At 34.8% G+C, this 27,779-nt stretch overlaps 1 protein-coding gene across 1 annotated transcript in view; it reads left to right on the forward strand.

The window, feature by feature from the left end:
• The window catches only part of LOC145685388 (uncharacterized), a 105,704-nt gene that overhangs the window by 54,406 nt on the left and 23,519 nt on the right, over nt 1–27,779 (forward strand). The window contains exon 4 of the mRNA XM_081757781.1: nt 16,739–16,882. Within this exon, the coding sequence (XP_081613907.1) occupies nt 16,739–16,882 (144 nt within the window). The remainder of the gene's footprint in view (nt 1–16,738; nt 16,883–27,779) is intronic.

Raw genomic sequence — 27,779 nt, forward strand, 5'->3', positions numbered from 1 at the left:
GAGACCCTTTTCTTATGGTATATATAGTTACAGAATAAATTTTGCGATGAGCAGCAGTATAGAATGAGGGCCTTTTCTTTTTACTATAATTAGATTAAGAATAAATTTTACGATGGGGCAGAATGGTCCTTAGCTTATTTCAGAATTGGAATAAGGCTACATAGATATGTACTGTTAACGCAAATGCGTATAAAATGGGCTTTAGGGTATTTTACAATTGGAATAAGGTCACATAGATGTGTACTGTTAACGCAAAAAACGTATAGATTGGGCTTTAGGATATTTTAGGATTTGGAATAAGCCTACATAGATATGTACTGTTAACGCAAATACGTATAGAATGTACCTTATGATATTTTAGGATTGGAATAAGCCTACATAGATATGTACTGTTATTGCAAAGGGATATAGAATGGGAATTGGAAAAAAAAATGCGCAGAGACATATTGTTTTATAATTTCGTTTGCAGACGAACTAATACCATACTGAATGCTTTTGAATAAGACCGCTAAGTGGTAATTTTTAACATATGACTGCGTGAAAACATGGGTGAACTTGTTGAATATAATGATATATATATATATATATATATATATATATATATATATTATCATAATATTTTATTTGGCATTATTTTGTATGTCTAGACATATATGATTACAGTACTAAAGACGGAGTTTTGTTTTTGTACATCCATTAACGAAGAACTTAAGACATGAACTGAGGTTTTGCACGCGTTGAAAACCCGGATGAATTGACCTTTGTACGATTAGATAAACTTATTGAACGATGAAACATCATGTGACGATGTGTAATTTTGAACATTGATACATGACTAAACACCATGTGACGATGAGTAATTTTGTTCCTTGATACATGATTAAACATCATGTGATAAGTAATTGGGGTTATTGACGTATGACTAAACATTATGTGATAAGTAATTTGGGGCTACAACAGATGAATAAGCATCATATGACATTGCCACAAGTAATGTTGATTTTACATATTGTGAACATGTGATGGGGACGCTATGATAAGATATTATAAAAGAAACTGTTAACGTACTACGAAATAAGATAGATAGGATATTGAACTTATATGATTAAAAATCCTTGTAACTAATTAAGATTGGTAGAGCGTTGAATACACAAGCGAGATATTACCATTGATAAATAAAACTGAATTTATCATTATAGATGTTTTGAACTTTGAAAACTTGTTGTTTTGGAAATAATATTTGTTTAATAGGATGGTTTAAAATATCATGTGGTTTGACTACAACATGATAGCATATTGTTTACGTGTTTTTTGTATATCATGTGCTTATGATTACGGGTTGTTTTTGAAATTATATTTGAAAAAATATAATGCTCATGTGATATGACGTTGGTGATAAAATGTTTCCTTATATATTGGGGTTTGAAGAGAAGTTGTTCATAGAGGCATCAAAGCTGTAGAGTCGATTAAAAGTTAAGTAGAGAGGCAGATTTGAGATGGATTCTAATATTGAACCGGCATTGAAGAAGTTTAAGTCTTTAGACGCTCCGGAATCTCCAGAAATAATTATTGAGGAGGAGATTATTCATCTTAGAGATGAACCGGTTTTAATTCCAACATCACCAGTGGGATCACCTTTATTATTGAGAGCATCAAATACTGGACCATTGTTTGGTACAACATTAAAAGTACCAGCAATGAAATGGACGCTGGATGCTGAGAAAGAAGAAGAAGCAAGACAATTACCACCATTGATATATGTGGAGAATGAGGAAGCAAGACCCCCATCACCAGATTTATTTATTGAAGAGGAGGAAGAAGAAGAAGGAAGACCACCGGAACAACAACATCCATTGATACATGTGGAGGAGGAGGAAGCAAGACCCCCATCACCAGATTTATTTATTGAAGAGGATGAAGAAGCAAGGTTTCCATCATTATATGTGGATGCGGAGGAAGCAAGACCACTAGCACCAGATTTATTTATTGAAGAGGAGGAAGAAGTAAACCCCCCATCGCCAGACTTATTTATTGATGTGGAGGAAGAAGAAATTCTTCGTTTATTTGAGGAATTGGACGAATGTAAACCTGATACACCAATTGCAAGTGTTACACCGTCACCACAAAAGGAACCAATGGATTTATCAGTGCGACGAAAAGAAAAGTGTGAGTGCGGTTTTGATATTGTGGACAAAAACTGTGTACATAAAAGTATTTTAAATTGGAAACCTGAAAGTGCATTATTATGTTATGGCTGCCACTTTAATTATTACAATCAGCTTGAACATCATTGTTTGCTGGCTAACCAACTGTCATTAGAAGCGGAAGCATGGCTTATTATGGCAAGTGAAAATGTAAGAAACGATGTATATATTATTTATCTGATTTCACATGCTAATATGTATGTTAATGAACAATTGTTTAAGAAACAATATAATGAATTATTGCAAAATCCGAATTATATTGAGGAATTACCCAATATATTATTAGAGAAAGACAGAAATGTAACATTTAAAGCATGATTTTTGTATATATATATTTTGTTTTGTACATATATTATTTTTTGTATTATTATTATTTTGCTTGTATATATTTTTTGTTAGTGAAATAAATATTTAACCAAAATTTTATTTTTGATTTTTTATTTATTATTAAAAACTTTCCTGAATAATAAAAATAGGTAATATACTAATATTGGATATAAGATTTGGTATTTACAATGAGCTTTAATTCGAAGAAACTTATTTTTCAAATACACAAATTGTAAATTATAAAAAGTTATACGTTAATTAGAAATGCAATATGAAAACTAAAAAAACTTTTGGCATATACATATGGTATAAAACTTTTAAAACAAGTTTAAAACAAAATGAAAATATAAGTTTAAAAACAAAACGCAAACGAAAAAAAAAAGTTTAAAAACAAAATGCAAAAACGCAAACGAAAAAAAAAGTTTTTTACTTGCATGCATTATAAAATGCACAAGTAAATTTTATGACATGTGAATTTTGTCTTGTTATATGCACATGTTAAAGTTTTTTTTACTTGCATGAATTAATTTTCACAGAATACTTTAAGTATAATAATATTGTAAAACGCATTTACACAAAACAAAAAAACACATTTAAGGAAATAATAATAATCAAAAAATGAAAACAAGTAATATACACTGATAAAATTTTATTCACAATAACATATACACACAGATACATTTGTATTTTTTAATAATGTTAACATTCTTTGATATATTGTTTAATACATTCAAGATTTATATTAGTATATGCACAATTACATATTGGACAGTTTTCTGATAATTTATACACAATGTTTTTATTATTTACTAATTGAATAACAGAAGAGTTTCCATTACAACTTTTTAAAATGCGGATTATATAGTAAATCTTTTTGTAAAAATAATTTGGTAATTAATTCAATGTTGTCTTTGTTTAATAACATGTTATATAATGTCCATGTAAATTCCCAATCATCAATTTCAGTATCAGAATGCACTGTTGCAAATTCTTTATATAAATCATCAAAAGTTTGTGCGCTTACCATTGTACGCCATGCATTATAGCATAACATATTATAGTCCGAAGTAATACAATCATGTTCTTCTATTTTGCTCCTGTTTTGAAAACATCCGTAACACAAAAGTTCTCGATGTGGTTTCCAACGGGCAACACACATTAACACACAGTGTTCTTTTATAGAAAAAGAAGAACAATGATATTCGCATTCCTCGTATCTATTTAGGAAAATACACCGATGTTTACAATAACGATTCTTGAAACACATTTTTGTCCTTTTCCAGGTATGCTTCTCTTAAATCAAAAATATGATAATCATTAAATGTAATTTCCTGGTATGTATAGTTAAATTTGTTTATAAGATTTAGAATATTGTTGGTATTTATATATTTTACATGAATTTTCAAATATTGTTTTAATATTTGATCACGTGTTGATTTTTTAATTAGGAAATTCCACACAACAGTATTTAATTCCTCATCGGTTTCAGTTAAACATTTATGCACAGTTTTATTTTCACTACGATTTGCACAACCTTCACAAAGTAAAGGTTCAGAAAGTTTATAATTTACTAGTAATTGTTTTACACAAATTTCACTTACGTTATTAGGAGTACAATTACACTTTACTTCGTTGAATATAAGATTATCATTAGAAATTGTATCTTGAGTTGTTACTTCATCTTGAAATGGTATTTCAGTTGATTCTCTGAAACTTCTTCTATACACTTGTTCGGGTATTGGCTCCTGTGTTGGAAATATTATGCGACATGTATCATCTTCTTCAGGAATTTCAGAATCATTTGGATTGACAAGTATAATTTTCTTTTGTTTTTCAAGTTGAAACTGTTTTTCACGTGGTGAAATATACTTAGAGTTTACAGTATTACTTTTGGATAATAAAAGATTAGTTTGAATTTCACCTTTTTGTTTTTTATTATGAGAAGTTGAAAATGGTTTTATATGTAGTGATGTATTTCTTTTACGTTTTGCACTAGCGGAAACAGACGGGCTTTGACTGTACATCTTATTACGGTAGAATCCGCTTTATATCAGTATGAACCATGACCTCATTTATAATCACAAACCTGCGCAGAAGATTGAGCATATGCTTCTTTTTCTAGATTTCCTGTAGGAAATCTTATGTGAAAAGGCTTATGCTCAATCTTCTGCGCAGGTTTGTGATTATAAATGAGGTCATGGTTCATACTGATATAAAGCGGATTCTACCGTAATAAGATGTACAGTCAAAGCCCGTCTGTTTCCGCTAGTGCAAAACGTAAAAGAAATACATCACTACATATAAAACCATTTTCAACTTCTCATAATAAAAAACAAAAAGGTGAAATTCAAACTAATCTTTTATTATCCAAAAGTAATACTGTAAACTCTAAGTATATTTCACCACGTGAAAAACAGTTTCAACTTGAAAAACAAAAGAAAATTATACTTGTCAATCCAAATGATTCTGAAATTCCTGAAGAAGATGATACATGTCGCATAATATTTCCAACACAGGAGCCAATACCCGAACAAGTGTATAGAAGAAGTTTCAGAGAATCAACTGAAATACCATTTCAAGATGAAGTAACAACTCAAGATACAATTTCTAATGATAATCTTATATTCAACGAAGTAAAGTGTAATTGTACTCCTAATAACGTAAGTGAAATTTGTGTAAAACAATTACTAGTAAATTATAAACTTTCTGAACCTTTACTTTGTGAAGGTTGTGCAAATCGTAGTGAAAATAAAACTGTGCATAAATGTTTAACTGAAACCGATGAGGAATTAAATACTGTTGTGTGGAATTTCCTAATTAAAAAATCAACACGTGATCAAATATTAAAACAATATTTGAAAATTCATGTAAAATATATAAATACCAACAATATTCTAAATCTTATAAACAAATTTAACTATACATACCAGGAAATTACATTTAATGATTATCATATTTTTGATTTAAGAGAAGCATACCTGGAAAAGGACAAAAATGTGTTTCAAGAATCGTTATTGTAAACATCGGTGTATTTTCCTAAATAGATACGAGGAATGCGAATATCATTGTTCTTCTTTTTCTATAAAAGAACACTGTGTGTTAATGTGTGTTGCCCGTTGGAAACCACATCGAGAACTTTTGTGTTACGGATGTTTTCAAAACAGGAGCAAAATAGAAGAACATGATTGTATTACTTCGGACTATAATATGTTATGCTATAATGCATGGCGTACAATGGTAAGCGCACAAACTTTTGATGATTTATATAAAGAATTTGCAACAGTGCATTCTGATACTGAAATTGATGATTGGGAATTTACATGGACATTATATAACATGTTATTAAACAAAGACAACATTGAATTAATTACCAAATTATTTTTACAAAAAGATTTACTATATAATCCGCATTTTAAAAAGTTGTAATGGAAACTCTTCTGTTATTCAATTAGTAAATAATAAAAACATTGTGTATAAATTATCAGAAAACTGTCCAATATGTAATTGTGCATATACTAATATAAATCTTGAATGTATTAAACAATATATCAAAGAATGTTAACATTATTAAAAAATACAAATGTATCTGTGTGTATATGTTATTGTGAATAAAATTTTATCAGTGTATATTACTTGTTTTCATTTTTTGATTATTATTATTTCCTTAAATGTGTTTTTTTGTTTTGTGTAAATGCGTTTTACAATATTATTATACTTAAAGTATTCTGTGAAAATTAATTCATGCAAGTAAAAAAAACTTTAACATGTGCATATAACAAGACAAAATTCACATGTCATAAAATTTACTTGTGCATTTTATAATGCATGCAAGTAAAAAACTTTTTTTTTCGTTTGCGTTTTTGCATTTTGTTTTTAAACTTTTTTTTTCGTTTGCGTTTTGTTTTTAAACTTATATTTTCATTTTGTTTTAAACTTGTTTTAAAAGTTTTATACCATATGTATATGCCAAAAGTTTTTTTAGTTTTCATATTGCATTTCTAATTAACGTATAACTTTTTATAATTTACAATTTGTGTATTTGAAAAATAAGTTTCTTCGAATTAAAGCTCATTGTAAATACCAAATCTTATATCCAATATTAGTATATTACCTATTTTTATTATTCAGGAAAGTTTTTAATAATAAATAAAAAATCAAAAATAAAATTTTGGTTAAATATTTATTTCACTAACAAAAAATATATACAAGCAAAATAATAATAATACAAAAAATAATATATGTACAAAACAATATATATATATACAAAAATCATGCTTTAAATGTTACATTTCTGTCTTTCTCTAATAATATATTGGGTAATTCCTCAATATAATTCGGATTTTGCAATAATTCATTATATTGTTTCTTAAACAATTGTTCATTAACATACATATTAGCATGTGAAATCAGATAAATAATATATACATCGTTTCTTACATTTTCACTTGCCATAATAAGCCATGCTTCCGCTTCTAATGACAGTTGGTTAGCCAGCAAACAATGATGTTCAAGCTGATTGTAATAATTAAAGTGGCAGCCATAACATAATAATGCACTTTCAGGTTTCCAATTTAAAATACTTTTATGTACACAGTTTTTGTCCACAATATCAAAACCGCACTCACACTTTTCTTTTCGTCGCACTGATAAATCCATTGGTTCCTTTTGTGGTGACGGTGTAACACTTGCAATTGGTGTATCAGGTTTACATTCGTCCAATTCCTCAAATAAACGAAGAATTTCTTCTTCCTCCACATCAATAAATAAGTCTGGCGATGGGGGGTTTACTTCTTCCTCCTCTTCAATAAATAAATCTGGTGCTAGTGGTCTTGCTTCCTCCGCATCCACATATAATGATGGAAACCTTGCTTCTTCATCCTCTTCAATAAATAAATCTGGTGATGGGGGTCTTGCTTCCTCCTCCTCCACATGTATCAATGGATGTTGTTGTTCCGGTGGTCTTCCTTCTTCTTCTTCCTCCTCTTCAATAAATAAATCTGGTGATGGGGGTCTTGCTTCCTCATTCTCCACATATATCAATGGTGGTAATTGTCTTGCTTCTTCTTCTTTCTCAGCATCCAGCGTCCATTTCATTGCTGGTACTTTTAATGTTGTACCAAACAATGGTCCAGTATTTGATGCTCTCAATAATGAAGGTGATCCCACTGGTGATGTTGGAATTAAAACCGGTTCATCTCTAAGATGAATAATCTCCTCCTCAATTAATTATTTCTGGAGATTCCGGAGCGTCTAAAGACTTAAACTTCTTCAATGCCGGTTCAATATTAGAATCCATCTCAAATCTGCCTCTCTACTTAACTTTTAATCGACTCTACAGCTTTGATGCACTCTATGAACAACTTCTCTTCAACCCCAATATATAAGGAAACATTTTATCACCAACGTCATATCACATGAGCATTATATTTTTTTCAAAATATAATTTCAAAAACAACCCGTAATCATAAGCACATGATATACAAAAAACACGTAAACAATATGCTATCATGTTGTAGTCAAACCACATGATATTTTAAACCATCCTAAACAAATATTATTTCCAAAACAACAAGTTTTCAAAGTTCAAAACATCTATAATGATAAATTCAGTTTTATTTATCAATGGTAATCTCTCGCTTGTGTATTCAACGCTCTACCAATCTTAATTAGTTACAAGGATTTTTAATCATATAAGTTCAATATCCTATCTATCTTATTTCGTAGTACGTTAACAGTTTCTTTTATAATATCTTATCATAGCGTCCCCATCACATGTTCACAATATGTAAAATCAACATTACTTGTGGCAATGTCATATGATGCTTATTCATCTGTTGTAGCCCCAAATTACTTATCACATAATGTTTAGTCATACGTCAATAACCCCAATTACTTATCACATGATGTTTAATCATGTATCAAGGAACAAAATTACTCATCGTCACATGGTGTTTAGTCATGTATCAATGTTCAAAATTACACATCGTCACATGATGTTTCATCGTTCAATAAGTTTATCTAATCGTACAAAGGTCAATTCATCCGGGTTTTCAACGCGTGCAAAACCTCAGTTCATGTCTTAAGTTCTTCGTTAATGGATGTACAAAAACAAAACTCCGTCTTTAGTACTGTAATCATATATGTCTAGACATACAAAATAATGCCAAATAAAATATTATGATAATATATATATATATATATATATATATATATATATCATTATATTCAACAAGTTCACCCATGTTTTCACGCAGTCATATGTTAAAAATTACCACTTAGCGGTCTTATTCAAAAGCATTCAGTATGGTATTAGTTCGTCTGCAAACGAAATTATAAAACAATATGTCTCTGCGCATTTTTTTTTCCAATTCCCATTCTATATCCCTTTGCAATAACAGTACATATCTATGTAGGCTTATTCCAATCCTAAAATATCATAAGGTACATTCTATACGTATTTGCGTTAACAGTACATATCTATGTAGGCTTATTCCAAATCCTAAAATATCCTAAAGCCCAATCTATACGTTTTTTGCGTTAACAGTACACATCTATGTGACCTTATTCCAATTGTAAAATACCCTAAAGCCCATTTTATACGCATTTGCGTTAACAGTACATATCTATGTAGCCTTATTCCAATTCTGAAATAAGCTAAGGACCATTCTGCCCCATCGTAAAATTTATTCTTAATCTAATTATAGTAAAAAGAAAAGGCCCTCATTCTATACTGCTGCTCATCGCAAAATTTATTCTGTAACTATATATACCATAAGAAAAGGGTCTCATTCTGTACTGCGGCCAAGCGCAAAATTTATTCTGTAACTATATATACCAAAAGAAAAGGGTCTCATTCTGTACTGCGGCCAAGCGCAAAATTTATTCTGAAACTATATATATATATAACAAAAGAAAAGGCCCTCATTCTGTACTGCAGCCTACAGCAATATTCATTCTCAAACTAAATATACCAAAAGAAAAGGCCCTCATTCTGTACTGCGGCCAAGCGCGAAATTTATTCTGTAACTATATATAACAAAAGAAAAGGGTCTCATTCTGTACTGCAGCCTACAGCAATATTCATTCTCAAACTATATATACCAAAAAAAAAGGCCCTCATTCTGTACTGCGGCCAACCGCAAAATTTATTCTGAAACTAAATATACCAAAACAAATGGACCCCATTCTGTACTGCAGCCTACAACAATATTTATTCTCAAACTAAATATACCAATATAAAAGGTCCTCATTCTGTACTGCTCCCCCCCACCGTAATATTTATTCTGAAACTAAGTATCGCAAAAAAAATCCTCATTCCGCACTCTATAATTAAGCTTCCCCTAAATATTCCTTCAATATACCATAAATATTCCTTTAATATCCCCTGAATATTCCTTGAATATCCCCTAAATATTCCTTGAATATTCTTTGAATATTCCTTGAATATCCTTTTTTATTCTTAGTATACCCCTTGACTACCTTTAGTATCCCCTAAATAGTCCTTGAATATCCTTAGTAAGGGCTAACTACCCTTTAATTATCCCCTAATAGTCCTTAAATATCCTTACTAAGGGCTAACTACCCTTGAAATATCCCCTAATAGTCCTTAAATATCCTTACTAAGGGGTAACTACCCTTTAAGCATTCTTAATATCCCCTAATTATTCCATGATTAACCTTACTATGGGCTAACTAGCCTTTAATTATCCCCTAAATAGTCCCTGACCATCTTTAATATCCCCCCTTGACTATCTTTAGTATACTCTAATTACCCCCTGCCTATCTTTAGTCTTCCGTAACTAACCCCTGATTACCACCTAAATAGTCTTTCATTAACACATTGTGTCTTATTGCATAGTCTTTGACTAATACAATGTGTCTTAGTAAGTTGTCTGTTACTAACACAATATGTCTTACTAAATTGTCTTCGCATTCTAGTTTGCGTAAATAATCCATCGCAAAATCCATAAAATAAGCAAATGTGCTACATTATAATCTGTGTTTTGCAGTCTAAATATCATAAAGGGTAGTGAATCGGCTCATATTCCTACAGGCTACAATACAAAATGACCTAAAGCATTTTCATTTATTTTTATTTTACAAACTAGGCAATACATATACTTTTTCCGCACTTGTAAATAAAGTATACCAAAAACAATTCCCCATTTCATAATAATTTCTTATTTATTAATCTCTTTAAATCAAAAATCTTCCATTACCATTCTCTAACTAAACACCAAGTATTAAGATTTACCAACACTGCTACAGGAAGTTGAGTCACTTCCTGTCCACGCGTTTATTAGAATACGTAAAGTTCAAAATGTGGTTTCGAGATGGAATTCAAAAGAAGATTATATATAAAGGTAATTTTAATATCATTTTTAGCATTAAATTATTTAGTGTGTACTAGAAATGATATATTTCAAATTGGTAATGTTTTTTTATACATTTATTTTATGAATACTTATGAAAATATATTCGTCACTATGTGCGTTAAGCAAATGATGGTGGCCCACACTATTTAAAGGTATTTCCAACATATGAATATTAGCCAATCGCAGGTTGTTATTGTTTTCCGTGTTTTAAAATCAATTATATTGCGTATTTGTTGATGTAGGTGCATAAAAATATAGCAGTAATTAATTTTAAAAGCGTGGCAATTGGTGTCCATGCGTGCGTGCATTTATACGGAAGCATGCGTGCATTAATTACATTTATTAGTTTTTAAAGCCGTGGCAGTAAAAGTCCATTTGGGAAAAATACTTGCATTTATACGGAAGCATTCATACATTTATTAATATTAATGTGTAACAGTCGGTGTCCATTCGTGAAAAAAAAACGTGCGTGGATTTATACAAAAGCATACGTATATTTATTAGTTTTAAACATGTAGCAGTAAAAGTCCATTTGGGAAAAATACTTGCATTTATACGGAAGCATTCATACAATTATTAATATTAATGTGTAGCAGTGCAAGTCCATTCGGGAAAAATACTTGCATTTATACGAAAGCATGCGTACAATAATTACATTTATTAGTTCTAAACATGTAGCAGTCGGTGTACATGTGAAAAACGTTGGTGCGTTTATGTGGTCGGGGCAGGGTAAAGCATACGCGCAACCATGTGGTTCAGGGGGAGGGCAAAGCCGGTGTGCATTTCCAAGCATTTATTCAGTATTAGCAAACGCGTAGCAACAAGTTAAAACAAAATAATAATTATTTTATACATTATTATCAAAAGTGAATAATGCTCCATTAAAATAAAGGCGCGTTACCGACGGTCACGATACCATAGGTGGCGTTAGCAAATATATCCAGCTTAGGTTAGTTTATTAAGGAACCATATGGTTTTCAAGTAAAGGCGCGTTAGCGACGGTTACGTTACAATAGCTTAGTAAAAAAAAATGTGGTTTTCAAGTAAAGGCGCATTAGGAAGTATAGCCATCTTAGCTTAGCTTAATAATAAATAGGCAATTTAATTTTTGTGCTAGGCAACTAATTTGTCCGCAAAAGTTATATAACACAAACTATTTTATAACGCGTTCTCAAATGTAAGTTGGTGGGCGTACATACAATTTTAAAAAGTGCAACCAGTATGTGCTAGGTGAACACATTAATTTTTATTTTATGTTCGCGTACGTGCAATTTTAAAAAGTACAACCAGTATGTGCTAGGTGCACACAGTAATTTTTATTTCGCTTTCGCGTACGTAAAATTGTAAAAAGTGCAACCAACATGTGTTAGGTAAACACAGTAATTTTTATTTCGCTTTCGCGTTCGTGCAATTGTAAAAAGTGCAAACAGCTTGTGCTAGGTGCACACAGTAATTTTTTATTTCATGTTCGCGTACGTGCAATTTTAAAAGTGCAAACAGCTTGTGCTAGGTGAACACAGTAATTTTTATTTCGCTTTTGCGTTAGTGCAATTTTAAAAAGTGCAACCAAAATGTGTTAGGGGCACACAGTAATTTTTATTTCGCTTTCGCGTAAATGCAATTTTAACAAAAGGCGTAACCAACATGTGTTAGGTGCAATAGTATTTTAAAATTATTTCCGTAAATGCTTGCTATAATAAAAATAAATCTTTGTGTAAGCGCACAACATAAATAGCATTTTAAACAAAGGTGCGGCATTAATGTTAAAATATTTTACAATTAATCACTTTTTCTCACGTTTCAATATGAATGCCTGTGGTGGCACGTTAACGATTATGTGTTATACTTTTAAAGTAAATTACAATTTTACATTTGTTCGTTAGCCCTAGGTTTAAATATTAATGTACAAAAGGCGCGTCAGTGAATATGTGTGAATATATGTATCAACTACAATAATAACTTACAGTTTTCGCTGGTCGTCCAAACTTTTTAGAAATCGCAAACACACACACACACACACACACACACACGTAAAATCACACAATTAATTACTATAAAAGACACTTTCAGTAGCAACAATTATAATATATAAAAAAGAAAACATAGGGATTTATATATAAGTACTTTATTTAGTATAGGCGGAACCATTTTTTTTTCCATAAGTCCGTGTGCTTTATTGCATATAGGTGGTGCATGGTCAATGTTCTCACCGTGAACATTAAATCTATACAATAATAATAATTGTTCAGTTCGGGGCATTAATCTCTAAAGTTGCAGTTTATTTTATTTTTTTAGTATTAAATTCTAATAACAAAATAAATGTTTTCGCCATTCTCTGGTTATCTCTAAGTAATAACGTTTCCAAATTGTTTATATATATATATATATATTACAAATACAAGTTCAGTTTGTAATAGGGCAAGCGTTCAATAACCCATCAGTTCTCGTGATTATCGGTTTATTTTTTTCTATCGTCAATATCATTTAAACTTAAACACATAAACTCGTGATCCATCTATGATTAACTCTGTTAGATATCACTCATGGTTGTCAATAATAAAGGTTTTTAACCTTGCACGTGATTGTTATTCAGAGTTCTGATTAAGTTCAAATCATACAAATGTTTGTAGATGATTGCCAGTAATCTGTAATTCATGTAAATAAGTAAAGTCTATAATCACTTTTATCATTCTGATACGGTACAAAGTTAATCTTGACGTCACTAAAGCCACGCCAAACGAATTTTCTCTCGTTCATTTCAATTTCAACGGCTCTCAAGGAAGGATGTCTATGTACATCAGTCTTCAACTCGCAAGTAAGAAAAATGCTATAATAAATATTACCCTTTTCATAGTATACTTGTAGGAGGGGAGGGGCTTATTTTAGATTTCTCACATCTTTTTAACAGGTAGCTTCTAATAAATTATATATGCTCACATACTGTTCGTGTGGGTCCTGCATAGGGGCCATGGGTCCTGGGAGTCATTTCCAGGGGCCAGGGAAGGGAACCATTTCCTTTTATCTACTCCCACCTTTTTAGCATGTAGCTTCTAATGAAGCATAGGGGCCATGGGTTGGGGTCATTTCCAGGGGCCATGGGTCCTGCTGTCATTCACTGTCCCTGCAAGCAGGGAAGGGAACCATTTCCTTTTATCTGCTCCCACCTTTTTAGCAAGGAGTATGGCTTGCCATACAAAACAATAAAAATATTCTCACATACTAATCGTATGGGGCCTAGGGTCATCCACAGTGGTCCTGTATGGGGGCCATTTCCAGGGGCCATGGGTCCTGGAAACCAGGGACCATTTCCTTTTATCTACTCCCACCTTTTTAGCATGTAGTTTCTAATCAATTATATATGCTCACATACTGTTTGTATGGGTGCTGCATAGGGGCCATGGTTCCTGCACAGGGGGGCAATCTTCAGGGGCCATGGGTTGGGGTCATTTCCAGGGACCATATTTTTACCAATGAGTAATATTTTACATATTACGAACCATTACATAAGCTGCAAGCAGGGAAGGAAACCATTTCCTTTTATTTGCTTTTTAATAGGTAGCTTCTATTAAATTATATATGCTCACATACTGTTCGTGTGGGTCCTGCATAGGGGCTATGGGTCCTGGGGGCCATTTCCAGGGGTCATCCATTGTGGTCCTGCACAGGGACCATCCACTGTGACCTTCGTAGTGGTCATTCAACCTTTCCTTTCGTCATCTATCTCCAGGAAAAAAAAAAAAAAAAAAAAAAAAAAAACCTGACCCTATTTCATCACCTCCTTCGATAGTCCCCTTATCCATAGTTAAACAGTAGATATGTGCTATCTCTTATCAAGGCGCGGCATCTCTTTTATGGTCATGATACTAAATCTATACTACTTTGGTATGTATGATACATTCCAGGTCCCTATCGTAAACCTCTTGCTATTGCTTGCCTTCCTTTCTCTAACGATCTTCCTCACACTGTTACTTTCTAGTCCGATAGTCCTTTCCAAGAAATCTACCCTTGGAGATACGAATAGGAGGATCGGATATTTTAACTCTGGAAATATATTTGGACCTGCAAAACACCATCAACAGATGTTCTCTTTCTGCTGTCAGTAAACTAGGGAAAAATAGAGTGGTGGTTTCCCTTTGCCTTTTGCCCTCGGTATCTCCTAAGTCACTCTGACCACACCTAGGACTAATGTCCAAGTTTCAGTACCAATTACTATTATTTCTACCAACTTTACTGCTGGAAAACTGCTACCTACTTCCAGAACACTTTTCCTACTCCGTTGAGAACATTTTGGTTGGGATGACACTTATGGTAGTAACCCACTATAGCACGCAGTCTTCCCCGCTCGACGCATAAGTATCTCCGTAAAGATGGTGTTTATGCTAATATCAGGCTGTCCAAAAAGCATTAATTCTTTGGAGTTCAAAATTGAGAATGCATTTGTTGTGATTTAGAAATAGCATCATGAAGTAAAATCACATCATGATGAAATAACATCATATATGCACCATTTTATTTGCTGATCCTTTGCATTTTTTCCGGCAATACCACAATTCCGTCGCTATGGAACTTCTGTGGTTTCTGGTTAAAAAATGTGATACCAAGTGTCTTTTCTCCGAAAATAACCTAACACCATTCAGGAGGCTCGGCGGAGAACGAAACAAATTATAGTCTGATGGTGCCAGATTCGGGATATACACTGAATGCATTAAATCTCCAAACAAAGTTCTCTCGATATCTGGCAGGTCGTTAAATATGTATGCTGTCTGGCGTTGTGAATGATATCCTTTTTTGATCAGTTCTGGCAGTTTAGTTTGCCTTGCTAGTTGCATTCCCGCTAATCACCGACCGTACAGATCCGAGTCTATCGTTCCATCCAGCAGCAGTAGTTCGTGATGGACAATCCTCTTCCAATATCGGCAAACCCACATATTTCCTGGGCATTAGTGTGGGCTTTGTCACAAACTGTAGAGCTTCTTCTGGCTTTCACCACGATCTTTTTCGGGCATTGTTGTCATAGTACATCCATGTTCATCACTAGTGATAAACGGGTTCAGAAATGGCTCGAGTTCGTTACGTTTCACTAGATATTCGCAGATAGAAATTCGGTAGACTAATTTCTTTTAGTTGAATCATGTGGCACACAAACGTCGAACTTTTTTGTAGTCAGCTTTCCCCAAATGGTTTAATACTGTTTAGTGGCGGCTGTTTAGGTCAGTGGTGATGTCATGAGTGCTTACATGCGGTCTTTCTCGAATCTTGATAGAATGTCATTTGCTTTATACTATTATTGTGAGGAATATCTTGGACATTGAAATCCAGAAGGAAAGGGATGAACCATCGTTTGATGTTACTTCTGATAATGTATCTTGTCCATAAAGAGCACAATTTTGATACCCTCAGATTTGGATAGTAACATGATCTCGTGCCCATAGGCTCAATACTCCTTACATCATCTGGTATTATGTTTGCACTAAACGGACCATCGCCGAAAGCTCATTAATTTAAGTAGTTCTAGACGTTTGAGTTTTATAATTTGCATTATTTATGCTCTAATATTCTAGACATAAAATAGGGAACAACATTCCGATTAAAGCAGAACTCAAATAATTTCTTCCACGAGAGTAAGTCGTGGCAGAAAGAATTTCCAGCTTGCTGAGCTTTATTACGAAATTCTTATTTTCTAGAAATTAAGCATTCTTTAGTAGTTGATTACTGCACAATTTAATTTTGCCAAGTTAAGCGTTTTGAACCTATGCTTTTTTCTATGTATTTATATGTTAATATTTTACGTATTAGGAAACGTAGTAGGAAATATTTCTTGTATTTTTCCAGGTTCAGGATTATTACCAAATAGTAAAAAATCCTATGTTCCTTGATACTGTGGCATACAAGCTAAAGAATAGAATTTATGAGACCATTGAGCAATTTGTTCATGATTTTAGGCGCATCTTTTACAACTGTCGGCTTTACAACAAGGCAAGAGTATTATTATAAGTGAAGAATGATAGAATATATGATTTACTAAGGTTAGGATTTTTAGATGCGCACTTTTTCTTTTAGAGTAAAATCAAGTCCTCCGAAAGTACCCGAGGTATCAAATGCTGCCTCCGATTGGGAATAAACATAATTTTCCAGTATCTTTTCGCAATTTTTGGGCCTTTTATTCCTTCGTTTCCTTAATCTTCCTCCAATCCTCTTTTATCTCCTTTCCTCTCCTTCTACTGCTATTTTTCAAAATTTGTTCTAAATTTCCTGATGATCGTGGATTGAGATCAGCTTCTTAACGATATCAAATAGTTTATGACTTCTCTGGATCCAAAGCAAACCAATTTCTTCAGCCATGGATGATTTATAGACAAAATTGTTTTGTATTTACGGTTACTTGTATGTGACAGCTAGGAACAACTATTAGACAAATTGACTACAGTTTCTTCTTTCATGAGACAACAGTTAAATGATTTTACAAAAGAAATGCTTGAGGTTATTGTGTAATGTGCAGCATCTACAGAGTTGCCATTCAGATTGAATACGAATTTTTTCTTGCTGGTCTCTGTGATTGCAGAATGAAGTTTAGCATCAACAAATGCGTTTTATCTCCAGGTATAAACTCACTTGTGTTTAACAACGTCTAGATACTTAAATGTTTAACGTTGATAAGTACATATCTTTATGATCTTCCTTCCTAATATATCCATGTAATCTGTTCAATATATCTGTATAATAAAAACAGGTGCATAATTTATATTGTTTTCAATTAGAAAGAAGCGAGTTGTGAAAATAATTGATAGTGCCATTATTGCTTCCTTTTTAACCGTAGTATCTTTCCCTTCCTTCTTTCCTATGAAAACTTCCCTTAGAAATCCTAACCTTGGTAATTGTATAACGTATAGTATTAAGATAATTTTTAAGTTAAGGTTAAATTCTATATGTTGTACGTACTGGAGACTAATTGAGCTGAGTTTAAGTCCCATGCATCTTATAGAAAGGTTATTAATAAAACGTTGAGTATAGACTCATCATATTTGATTGGTATTGTCATGAGTCATTCTCATGTGGATTACAAGCCCACTTCCGGTTTGGAGCTTAAATATAGTATTAAAACTCATAGCATTAGATAATCTACCTAACCTAACCCAATCTACGGTATTTATAATCGTAAAAGGATGCATGATTAATTATTTGGAACTTAACGTCAATTTTCTGCACTAAGGCCGTATGAGATACAAACCTATAATTTAACGTATATTCCAAGTCATATGTATACACGCGAACAAAAGTGCATTCACACTTACAATTTTCACGTGCTTCAACGTTAGATAACCAACTTTGCAGTGATGTTGGCTGGGTTGAGAACTAGGTAAGGCGATTCTATAAGTGCTATACTTTGTTCGAAAGATGTCAGTGTAGATAACTACTAAAATATAAAATAAAATCCATGCCTCTGTAATGAATAAACAATCCGGAAGAACACATCGTTTAATATGTAAAGAGCGATTGATATCCGGAGGAAGTTACAAAGTGATCTATTTACCCTTAGACATACCAAGGAAAATCAACGTTGTCCAAACTTTCATTCTTTTTTACAGCATACAATATCTAATGAAATCTTTGAGTGTTTTACATTATTTGTTTCAACATTACCTTCACTTTTGTTAGTTTTAAGTTTTAATATCTCTACTGAAATTTTATGAGAAAATATCACCTTGTGAAGTGTTCGGGTGATTCGAGTTCCACCTTTGTTTCACGAAAATTTCTTCTATACGCAAAACCATCGTATTTTTCATTTTGTAAAAACTATTATTATTATTATTATTATTATTATTATTATTATTATTATTATTATTATTATTATTATTATTATTATTATTATTATGTCATTTACACATAAGGTAATAAGAATATTTTCCATTTTTACATTATTAGTTTCGAAAAATGAAATCTAGAAAACAAAAGGAAAATCTAATAAAGTAAAAACGAGATGTGCAGTGTGTGACATTTTAATTTGTGAAAACCATTGTATCAGTAGAAAACAAATCATACGTTTCAAATATAACAAATAGTAAAAACGTATATCTTTCAGTATTTGTGAGCATATAACACGAGTTTGTTTAATTTAATCTCCAATTAGAAATACATACATGTCTCCATTAGAAGCATTTACGAAATCAAAGGAACACAAGTTTTCTCTTGTAGAACGCCGTAACATATCTTTCACTATCCCTTGCTATATTCCAAGTAAACGAGAACTGTAATTTAGTAAAGAAATAAACAAAAACATAATCAAATATAAATATGAATAACTGTTCCTGATAATATTTTAATAAGATCTATCTCCATTCTCTCGGTTAACATGTGCATGATTATTGCATCTCATCACGAGATGGAGAACATTCAGCAAAGAGAACTTATCATTCACCTTGTAAGTGCAACTTAAATTTTAAAATATTACTGCACAGTAGAGTGGATTTGTACTGAAGATGTTGACATCACCACACCGTGTGAGGTGCTAGGTGGCCAGAGCCGAAGCTACTATTTACCTAACGACACCAACACAATAAATAAAAAAAAAATGTTGAAGGTGAGTGGCTGGGAATATTTAATTAACTGAAGATTTACATAAAATGCAAATATCAAAAATACTATAAACGTAGTTATTTATTCCCTCTTGGAGATTTGATTCTCTCCAGTTAGGGCCGCCACTCCCTTATGAATTCGGTAGAGCAAATATTAGTATTCATGTAGAACAGCAGATCTCAGGGCCATCTGCATAACAACCATGTTCAAGGATGCTATAAATAGTGAGTCTGTAATAAGTTTCAAAGTTATGTTAAAAAAAAAAAACAATCTATAATTTAAATTTTACAGGTAGCAGCCTGTAAATGATCTCACTATTTCATGGTTGTTAGTTGTTCTTTTGGGCAGTATTCTCTCTCTGAGCCCCATGCAGAGAGATGGTCAACATACACAATCAAGGGGAAACTGTCTCCTTGAATCACACTCCTGAAACAAAATTGACATTAGTGCAGGTACTCACCCTACAGCAATTGAATACACAGTTGTTCCGGTAAGAGTTGACAGATTTATTTTCCATGACGAAAACAGGCATCTCAACCATAGTAGATGAGATAATATCACTCATTATACACTAATTCTTATCACCTTTGTAGTGCACTATCACATGAGACACGATACTTAATATTTGATATATTTGATATTTAACACACTAAAAAAAAAAATAAAATGAATGAGAATAAACTGATAAACTGCAAAGGTCTGTCTGACCTTAAAAAAATAAAAAAAAAAACTTATATAGAAGAGTTTACAGAATTATTTTATCTCCTCATACTTATCTAGTTTCTCGTCTCTAACAGTTCTAGAGGAGAGATGTATTAAACTGTTGATGACAACTATTTCACTATTATTTGTTACTTAAACCACAGAGTGAAGATAAAAAATAAAGAGAATTTTAAATTCTGACGCACTGTTCCAAAATGTTACTCGACGTACTCAAAGTTCCAATTCACTGACACAGTCTCCTCCAAGATGATCATTCCACCACGTGAAAATGTTCTGCTAGAAGATAAGGTACACTGAATGTTAAGCATTCTATGAAGGAATGTTCAGTAGCTCCAATTTTAAACAAGCAAATGGTTACTTGTAAGCCTTGTGCTAAAATGTCCAAGGACAGGCTCAGTGTAATGGCGTTACTGGCCTCTATGTTGTATCTCTATTTGAGATATGTAACGATCTATCTTTCTCCCATATTGGGGAAACTGCAATTGTCCCATATTAACTCTGGGGTTGTGAAGAGATTTTAAAGTAAATGATCTCCACTGAGAGTCCTAAGAACTCAGAGATAGATGAATGTTAAGAATGATTTAGAAATTAAATTTCCATTATCACTGAAGAGAATAGCACCACTGACGTATAACTAAAATAATAGGTTAAGTTATACACTGTCTGTCACTGTACTATTTCATGTGCTTTTGAGTAATTTTGTACAACTCACTCGCGATACTGTAGTTCACAGGACAAATCCCGGGGAACCGAAACTGTTCTCACCGCGTCCTGGGTCTTGAACTCTGTACTGGAAGTCGGATGACTCCCTTTAACACTGCAAAACTACCTCTTGTTACTTCACGAGTCTAGCTTCAACTACCTCGTTCTCCACGGAAAACGAGTATATGTTTCGGGCAAAACACAGGAAACGAAGAAACTCGCTTCTTCCACCACCCTTTGACAAAGGGTTCATGCCTTGCGGCGAATATTGCGGGTGGTCTCCCGTGTCAATGCCCTTCTTCCAGCTACCATCCGTAGCCAACTTTACCTTTCTCGGCTGATACGTGCTGCCCCTCCCTGATAGCGGACAACACGGAAGCTTAATGCTCACAGCAGAAACTATGGATGATTTCCGCCTACATTTGTTTTCCTTTGCTAGTTACATATGAATGAAATACAGAAACATATGATATTACACATAAAAATAAAGTTTAACATACAAGGATTACATATTGATACAATTTATTAACTGACATCTCTCCCAGAAGCAGCATTCTACCCAATTACTGTGGCAGTCGTTCAAACCGTCTGCTTACTAATGCAGCCATGCTTTCTTGGAGAGAGATTGAAGGAAACATCTTTGATAATTATTTAATTTTCACAAATACAAGATCTAAGTGTCTTGCTCGATAAGGGAAACACGTTGTTAAAAATAAACAGAATTTTATGCGGTCTTTCCAAGAACGATTATAGCTTAGTACGTAAATATTAATATTAAACACAGAAAATGAGTCAAATTAAAGTATACATTTTCAAATTGGTGTTGCCTACTGGGAACCTAGCAAGAGGCTCGCTAGCCAGGTTACTGGTTTTTGGTGAACAGGGGGGGAGGAAGAGACGCTGACGCTGGATGCAGTGGAAGTCACACGTATAGAAACCAATATTTTCACATGTAGACGTGAAAAAGTTTATGGCATTTTAAACAATAAGAACTGCGTGTTTCAACACATTGTATCAAACCCAGTGTAAATTCACCAACAGAAGTCTCTCGGCTACTTCCTGTGTATACAATACTTATTTTGTTTCTATTCTGGGTCTTTCTTTCCGTGCTGAGTTGAGATAGACCTCCCAACCTGTAGTATAGGCGACAGTCAGTCGGGAAAGAAAAAAAAAACTTTTTTTCAGCTCTAGCTCTCATCCAAGCGTTCTGAAAATCAAGTATGAAACTTATAGATTCTCCTCATTTCCTCTTTAATTAATTCTTTATCTCTGCTTTTATATTCATTATCTTCCATCATCCCCTGTTAGTTATGCATTATGCAACAATGAAGTAATTATCTGCAACCCATTAGTACATTATATAAGCTTATAAATGGAGTAAAACACAATGAAATAAATACAATATATTACAATATTGTATTAATATTTACGTACTATGCTAGGTGTTTCACACATCAATACTAATAATATCCAATAAATATGCACAGAATATGCTAATATTAAGCAAATAATTAAATCACAAATTATCCTATTTACATATACATATGCAAATGTGCCTCTCATCTGCATTTTGATATGCAGATGATGTAGACGGGCATCGGCCCTCTACATAAATTTCCCCCCTATGATTCTAGGTGCTGTACTTTCTAGTACAGGACGTAGATCATACGGAGGGCACATTTTCGTTCCTGAAATATTAGAATTTCACAATACATCCAAGGTTTAAAATAAAAAAAAAATCAATATAAACACACAATAAACATAATAAATGCAAATCAATAATCAAAAGCTAAATAAGAGAATTCAGTGTTCCCTGAATTACATGAAAATAAATGACATAAGTTCCCAATACATACACTTACACTAATACACTGAAATATACACTTACACTATCACTATATACACTAGTTGTCACTTCCGGTTGCGTGATGCCTATCACTGTGTGATCTGTGTCTTCTCTATGTACCAGTACCACTTTGGTCCTTCTCGTCTCTAGAGATGTATGGTTTCAATAGAAACGCATTCCTTGTCATCTTAACTTCTTTAGTCGCTGGATCCCCTAGTGTGTACATGTTTCGACCAGTGGCGGCGACAATCTGCCACGGTCCCGAGTACAAGAGCAAGAGCTTCTTCGATACACCTGCTAGAGCATCCGACTTGGGGAAAACTCTAGTTAGAACAAGATCACCCACTTTGTACTCTACAGTACGGTGTGACTTGTCAAAATTGCGTTTTCGTGCAGCAGCATTCCTTTTATGGTTCTTTCTAGCAAGTTCTACATAGTACTGCACGTCATGGCGCTTATCCACTTCTGGGATATCAAACAGCCTGGCTATGTCTCTTGACATAGACTGCCCAAAGTGGCACTCAAAGGCTGACACGCCAGTGGTCAGGTGTTTGGCGGAATTCAAGCACTTCTCTATCTTTTCCAAGTATTTGGGCCACAATCTTTGGTTATCATGGCACAATTTACGTAGCAAACGTACTGTAGCCTTGACAGCTACCTCTGCCATTTCTCCTTGCGGATAATATGGCGTCGAAGTGATGTGCCTGATACCAAGATCTGCTAATTCTGTTTTCCAGCGGTTAGACTGGAAAGGTGACCCTCTGTCTGTTAAGACTAGTTCCACACTAGGATTAACCTTCAGATACTCCTTGAGTTTCCTTATGGCAGTGGTAGTGTTTGCCTTTCTGCATGCATACAATCCTATTAGTTTGGAGAAAGCATCATAAAATACTAATACGTAGTGGACTCCCCCAATTCCCTTGGTTAGAGGCCCTAACCAGTCAGCGCAGACCAAGTAGCCTGGCTTCTCAACTACGACGGGATTCAGTGGTCCCGGACGATAACATTGAGGGGGGTTGCTTTTCTGGCACAGTTCGCAGGAAGCACAAAAACGCCTCACACTTGCTCTCATCTTTGGCCATACGAAGAATTCTGTTAGAAGCGGAAGTAGTTTACTGGCCGACAGGTGCCCTCGATCTGAATGGTAATAATCGAGCAGTGGAACTACTAACACTTCTGGGATGCAAATTCGGACTCCTTCCCGGTCACGCTTGCATAAGCGCCCGTTCAAAACTTCAAAACGGTGACAAGCACCGTTCACCTTTGGTGAGTCCGTCTTCTCTTCGACGTCTTTCTTGATCTTGCCATAGACAGGATCTGAAGACTGCATCTCCGGTAGTATGGCTATCATCTTCCTCAACTCACATGGAATTTCTGTCAGGATGGACATCAGCGACTCCTGGAGGATAGGCTTCCGTGCAACACTGAGGTCTTCTTCTGTGTGAGGAGGGTACCTAGAGTGATAATCACTCAGATTCTCATTGGACTTGACAAACTGGAATTCAAAATTAAAATTTGAGAGTAACATCGCCCACCGGGTGATACGCTGGTTTGTAAGTCTACAATAGAGAATAAATTTAAGAGCAAGGTGGTCACTGCGTACTATGAACTTAGTACCAACTAAGTACTGCTTAAACTTAACAACGCCATCTATGAGTCCATAAAATTCCTTCTCCGTTATAGAATAGTTGCGTTGTGCGGCATTGAACACACGTGATGTAAAGGCAATGACACGGATGTCATCATTGTCATCACGCTGGTACAATAGCGAAGAACACGCAATATCACACGCATCACATTCGAGAATCAGTTGCTTGTCAGGCAGGACGGTTTTCAGAACTACTTCCTCCTGGAAGATCTGCTTAATCCTGTCCATCGCTGCCTGATGTACTGGCTCCCATTTGAATCTAACATTCTTCTTTAGCAGTTGGAACAACGGATGGAGAACTTCCGAGTACTTCCTACTAAAGCAACGATAGTACTGGCAGTAGCCAATGAAGGAACGCAGTTCCTTCACGTTCCGTGGTGTCCTAAAATCTAACACCGCCTTCACTTTCGCCGGATCTTTACCGATACCGGATTGCGAAAGATGGAAACCAAGTATGTTAAGTGATTTTCTCGCAAAATTACACTTTTTCAGCCTGAGAGTTAGGCCGCCCGCAGTGAGTAAACCCAACACTCTGTCGAGGTGTACCAAATGATCTTCGAAGCTCCTGTCGGCTAGAATTAAATCATCTACATAAGCGCCGCAGTACTCTCTAGCCTCTGATCCAATTATCATATCTAATGCTCTTACGCAAGAAGCAAGGCTCTGTTTTGTCCCAAACGGTAGTTTTTGAAAAACATATGAAATGCCTTCATGTAGGAACCCAAGATACTTCTGGTCACTTTCCTTGACCTTAATTTGTAAAAACATCTCAGTTGCATCCACGCAGCTGAACCAAGAGTTGTCGCAAATATCTTGGAGAACAGATAGGGGTGGCATAGGTCTGTCGGAGAGATCCCCTGAAATTTTAGCCAAAGCTCGGCCATCTATACAGACACGAATACGTCCATCACTCTTCGGTGTCACTACCAGAGGGTTTATGAAAGCGGTAGGCATCTTCTTGATCACACCCCAGGCCTCCCAACGCGAAATTTCATTCGATACTAAATTTCTGAATTTCTTTGGGTAAGGATACAATTTAGTTTTTATAGGACGTTCGTCCGTTACTCCAACCTCGTGCTCGTAGTTAGTTATGCAACCTGGCTTGATATCAAAAAGCGCCTGGTGCTTTAAAAGAACAGCTTTCAAACTCTCTCTTTGTGAGGCTGAGAGATCTGAGTAGTTCGCGACAAAATCTTCAATATCTGAATGGGAGGCACGTGTGTTCACTTTACGCCACTCTTCTGGTGGGAAAACATGAACTGCCATTTCTTGGGCACTTGGGAATCTCCCATCATCCAAGTTCGGGGCACGAGCAGCCTTTTCTCTGCAGGTCTTATGCTCATCCTGTGCGCTAACCCGTATGGCCTTCCGTCCTTCATCTGACGGGGAAAAATTACACTCAAAATTATCTAACTCCTCAATGAAACTATATGGTTTCTCGCACTCACCATTCAATTCTAAACATCGAACTACTAGATCCTCAGTCTCGCAATCTACAGATCTAAATTTGACTTCTACATCATGAGGATGTTTGAGATGTAGAAGGCCAGTATCATAATCTAACACGGCACGAGATTCTGTAAAGAAGTTGGAACCTAAAATCAATGATCTGTTCAGACCTGATATAATGATGCCTAATGTATGAAATTCCTTCCCATGTATCTGAATGACTAACAGCGTCTGGCCTATGATCGTCGCTGATTTACTTCCGAAAGCAGACGTAACCCGTATATTCTTAGCACTCAAAAATGCGGGTGTGGGGTGGCTATTTGAGACGGAGTCCCAAATTTCTTTAGAGATAGCAGAACAAGTAGCTCCTGTATCTAATAATGAATTAACTTCCTTTCCAAACAAAAGTACATTAATCTCTGGTAGTGAGATGACGTTATTACTGGGTAGTTCTTCATCACTTGAATCAAATAAATTCTTAAAAATGCCATTGGCCTCTTCATATACAGCCCTATCTAAATCGATGTGTTCTCCTGTCCTACTTAACAAGGTTAACTTATTTTTGAACATGCCTTCACTAAAATGCTTCTTTGCTATTATATCTGAACAAATATTACAATTTTCTTCTTCTTTTTCTACTACATTGTCAAAAATCTCTTTCACTGCGGTTTCACACGTATTATCATATAAATGAATATTTTCTACATTTTCTTCTAAGTTACGCACATACTTGGAATTTTTATTTGTCAACTCAGATGTACTCGTGTTCTCCATAGTCATCCTACCGTTGTCCAAAGTACATGCGGACAATCCTCATTCTCTGGGAGCAGAAGAAGAGGATTGGTTATTCCTGGTCATGTTATGATTCTGACTGGTAGGAGGAGGTGCTCGGTCATAGTGCTCCAACAGCTGGATTTCCTGGTCCTCGTGACGGAAGGAATTTCCCTGCTGTCTATCCGTTTGGCGCATCCCTCCCCTCCTACCTCGGGCTCCACGAACGTTGTTGTTGTGAGAGGAGTGGGAGTTCCCCCCACGTGACCAGCCAGACGACCCACTTCCGCTGCTCTGGTGGCGAGGCGGGGATCGCTGGTGGTTGTTGTTTTGGTTCGTGTTTTGCTGTCTCTTTCTCTGGTAAGGACGCTGGTTTTCTCTCGTTCTATTCTTTTTACGAGCAGCGTGTTTACCACTGTGGCCAGAGGGGTTATTGTCCTCGTTTTCGATGCTCACTTGGAGCATGTTGACCCCTTTCCTCTGGTTACCCTGAAAGAACTGGTCGCGATTCGTCATCGACGACTGCAGTTCCTGCACAAGATTTAAAAGCTCGGCTATTGTCTTTGGGCGAGAAGAGACTATCGCCCTAAACAGCCAGTTTGGGAAATGACGCGGAAGTACCTTTAACAATGTCGCGTCGGACATCCTCGGCTCTAATATACTGTTTTTGTGTAACAAATCCAGCAGATACTCTGCTGGGGATTTGTGTACACGAGTGTCAAAGTGGGAGGTGAGGATCGTTGCCCTAAGATTTGCCAGTCGTTCTTCACTCAGATAGCACTGTTTGAAGTTGTGTACAAAGTCTTCGTATGTATGGATCTTGCTCCGGTTAACTTGAAACCATTGGTAGCAAGTATTACGGATCGCTTGCGGTATGAAGCTGAGCCTCATCTCGTCTGGTACTCCAGTGACCTCAAAGTACCGGTCGAGATCTTGGAGAAAGTTGTATGTTTCTGTCTCAGATTCGTTCCCTGAATACACTGGTAAGGTGACATCCCTGTGTATTAGTCCAAAGGCTGTTGCTAAGTGTTGTCTCGTCTCATGATTGCATGAGCGAGACGTCGACGGGACAGGTTCTGTCTCGCGGGAAATAGCAAGGTTCCCAGGTTGAGAACCAGGCAGATCGCGACTCGAGATGTCATTTGGTGACGTTGGCCTTT

The sequence above is a fragment of the Thermobia domestica genome, chromosome 5 (genome assembly GCF_964235325.1).
Source record: "Thermobia domestica chromosome 5, izTheDome1.hap1.1, whole genome shotgun sequence".
NCBI classification, from domain to species: domain Eukaryota; kingdom Metazoa; phylum Arthropoda; class Insecta; order Zygentoma; family Lepismatidae; genus Thermobia; species Thermobia domestica.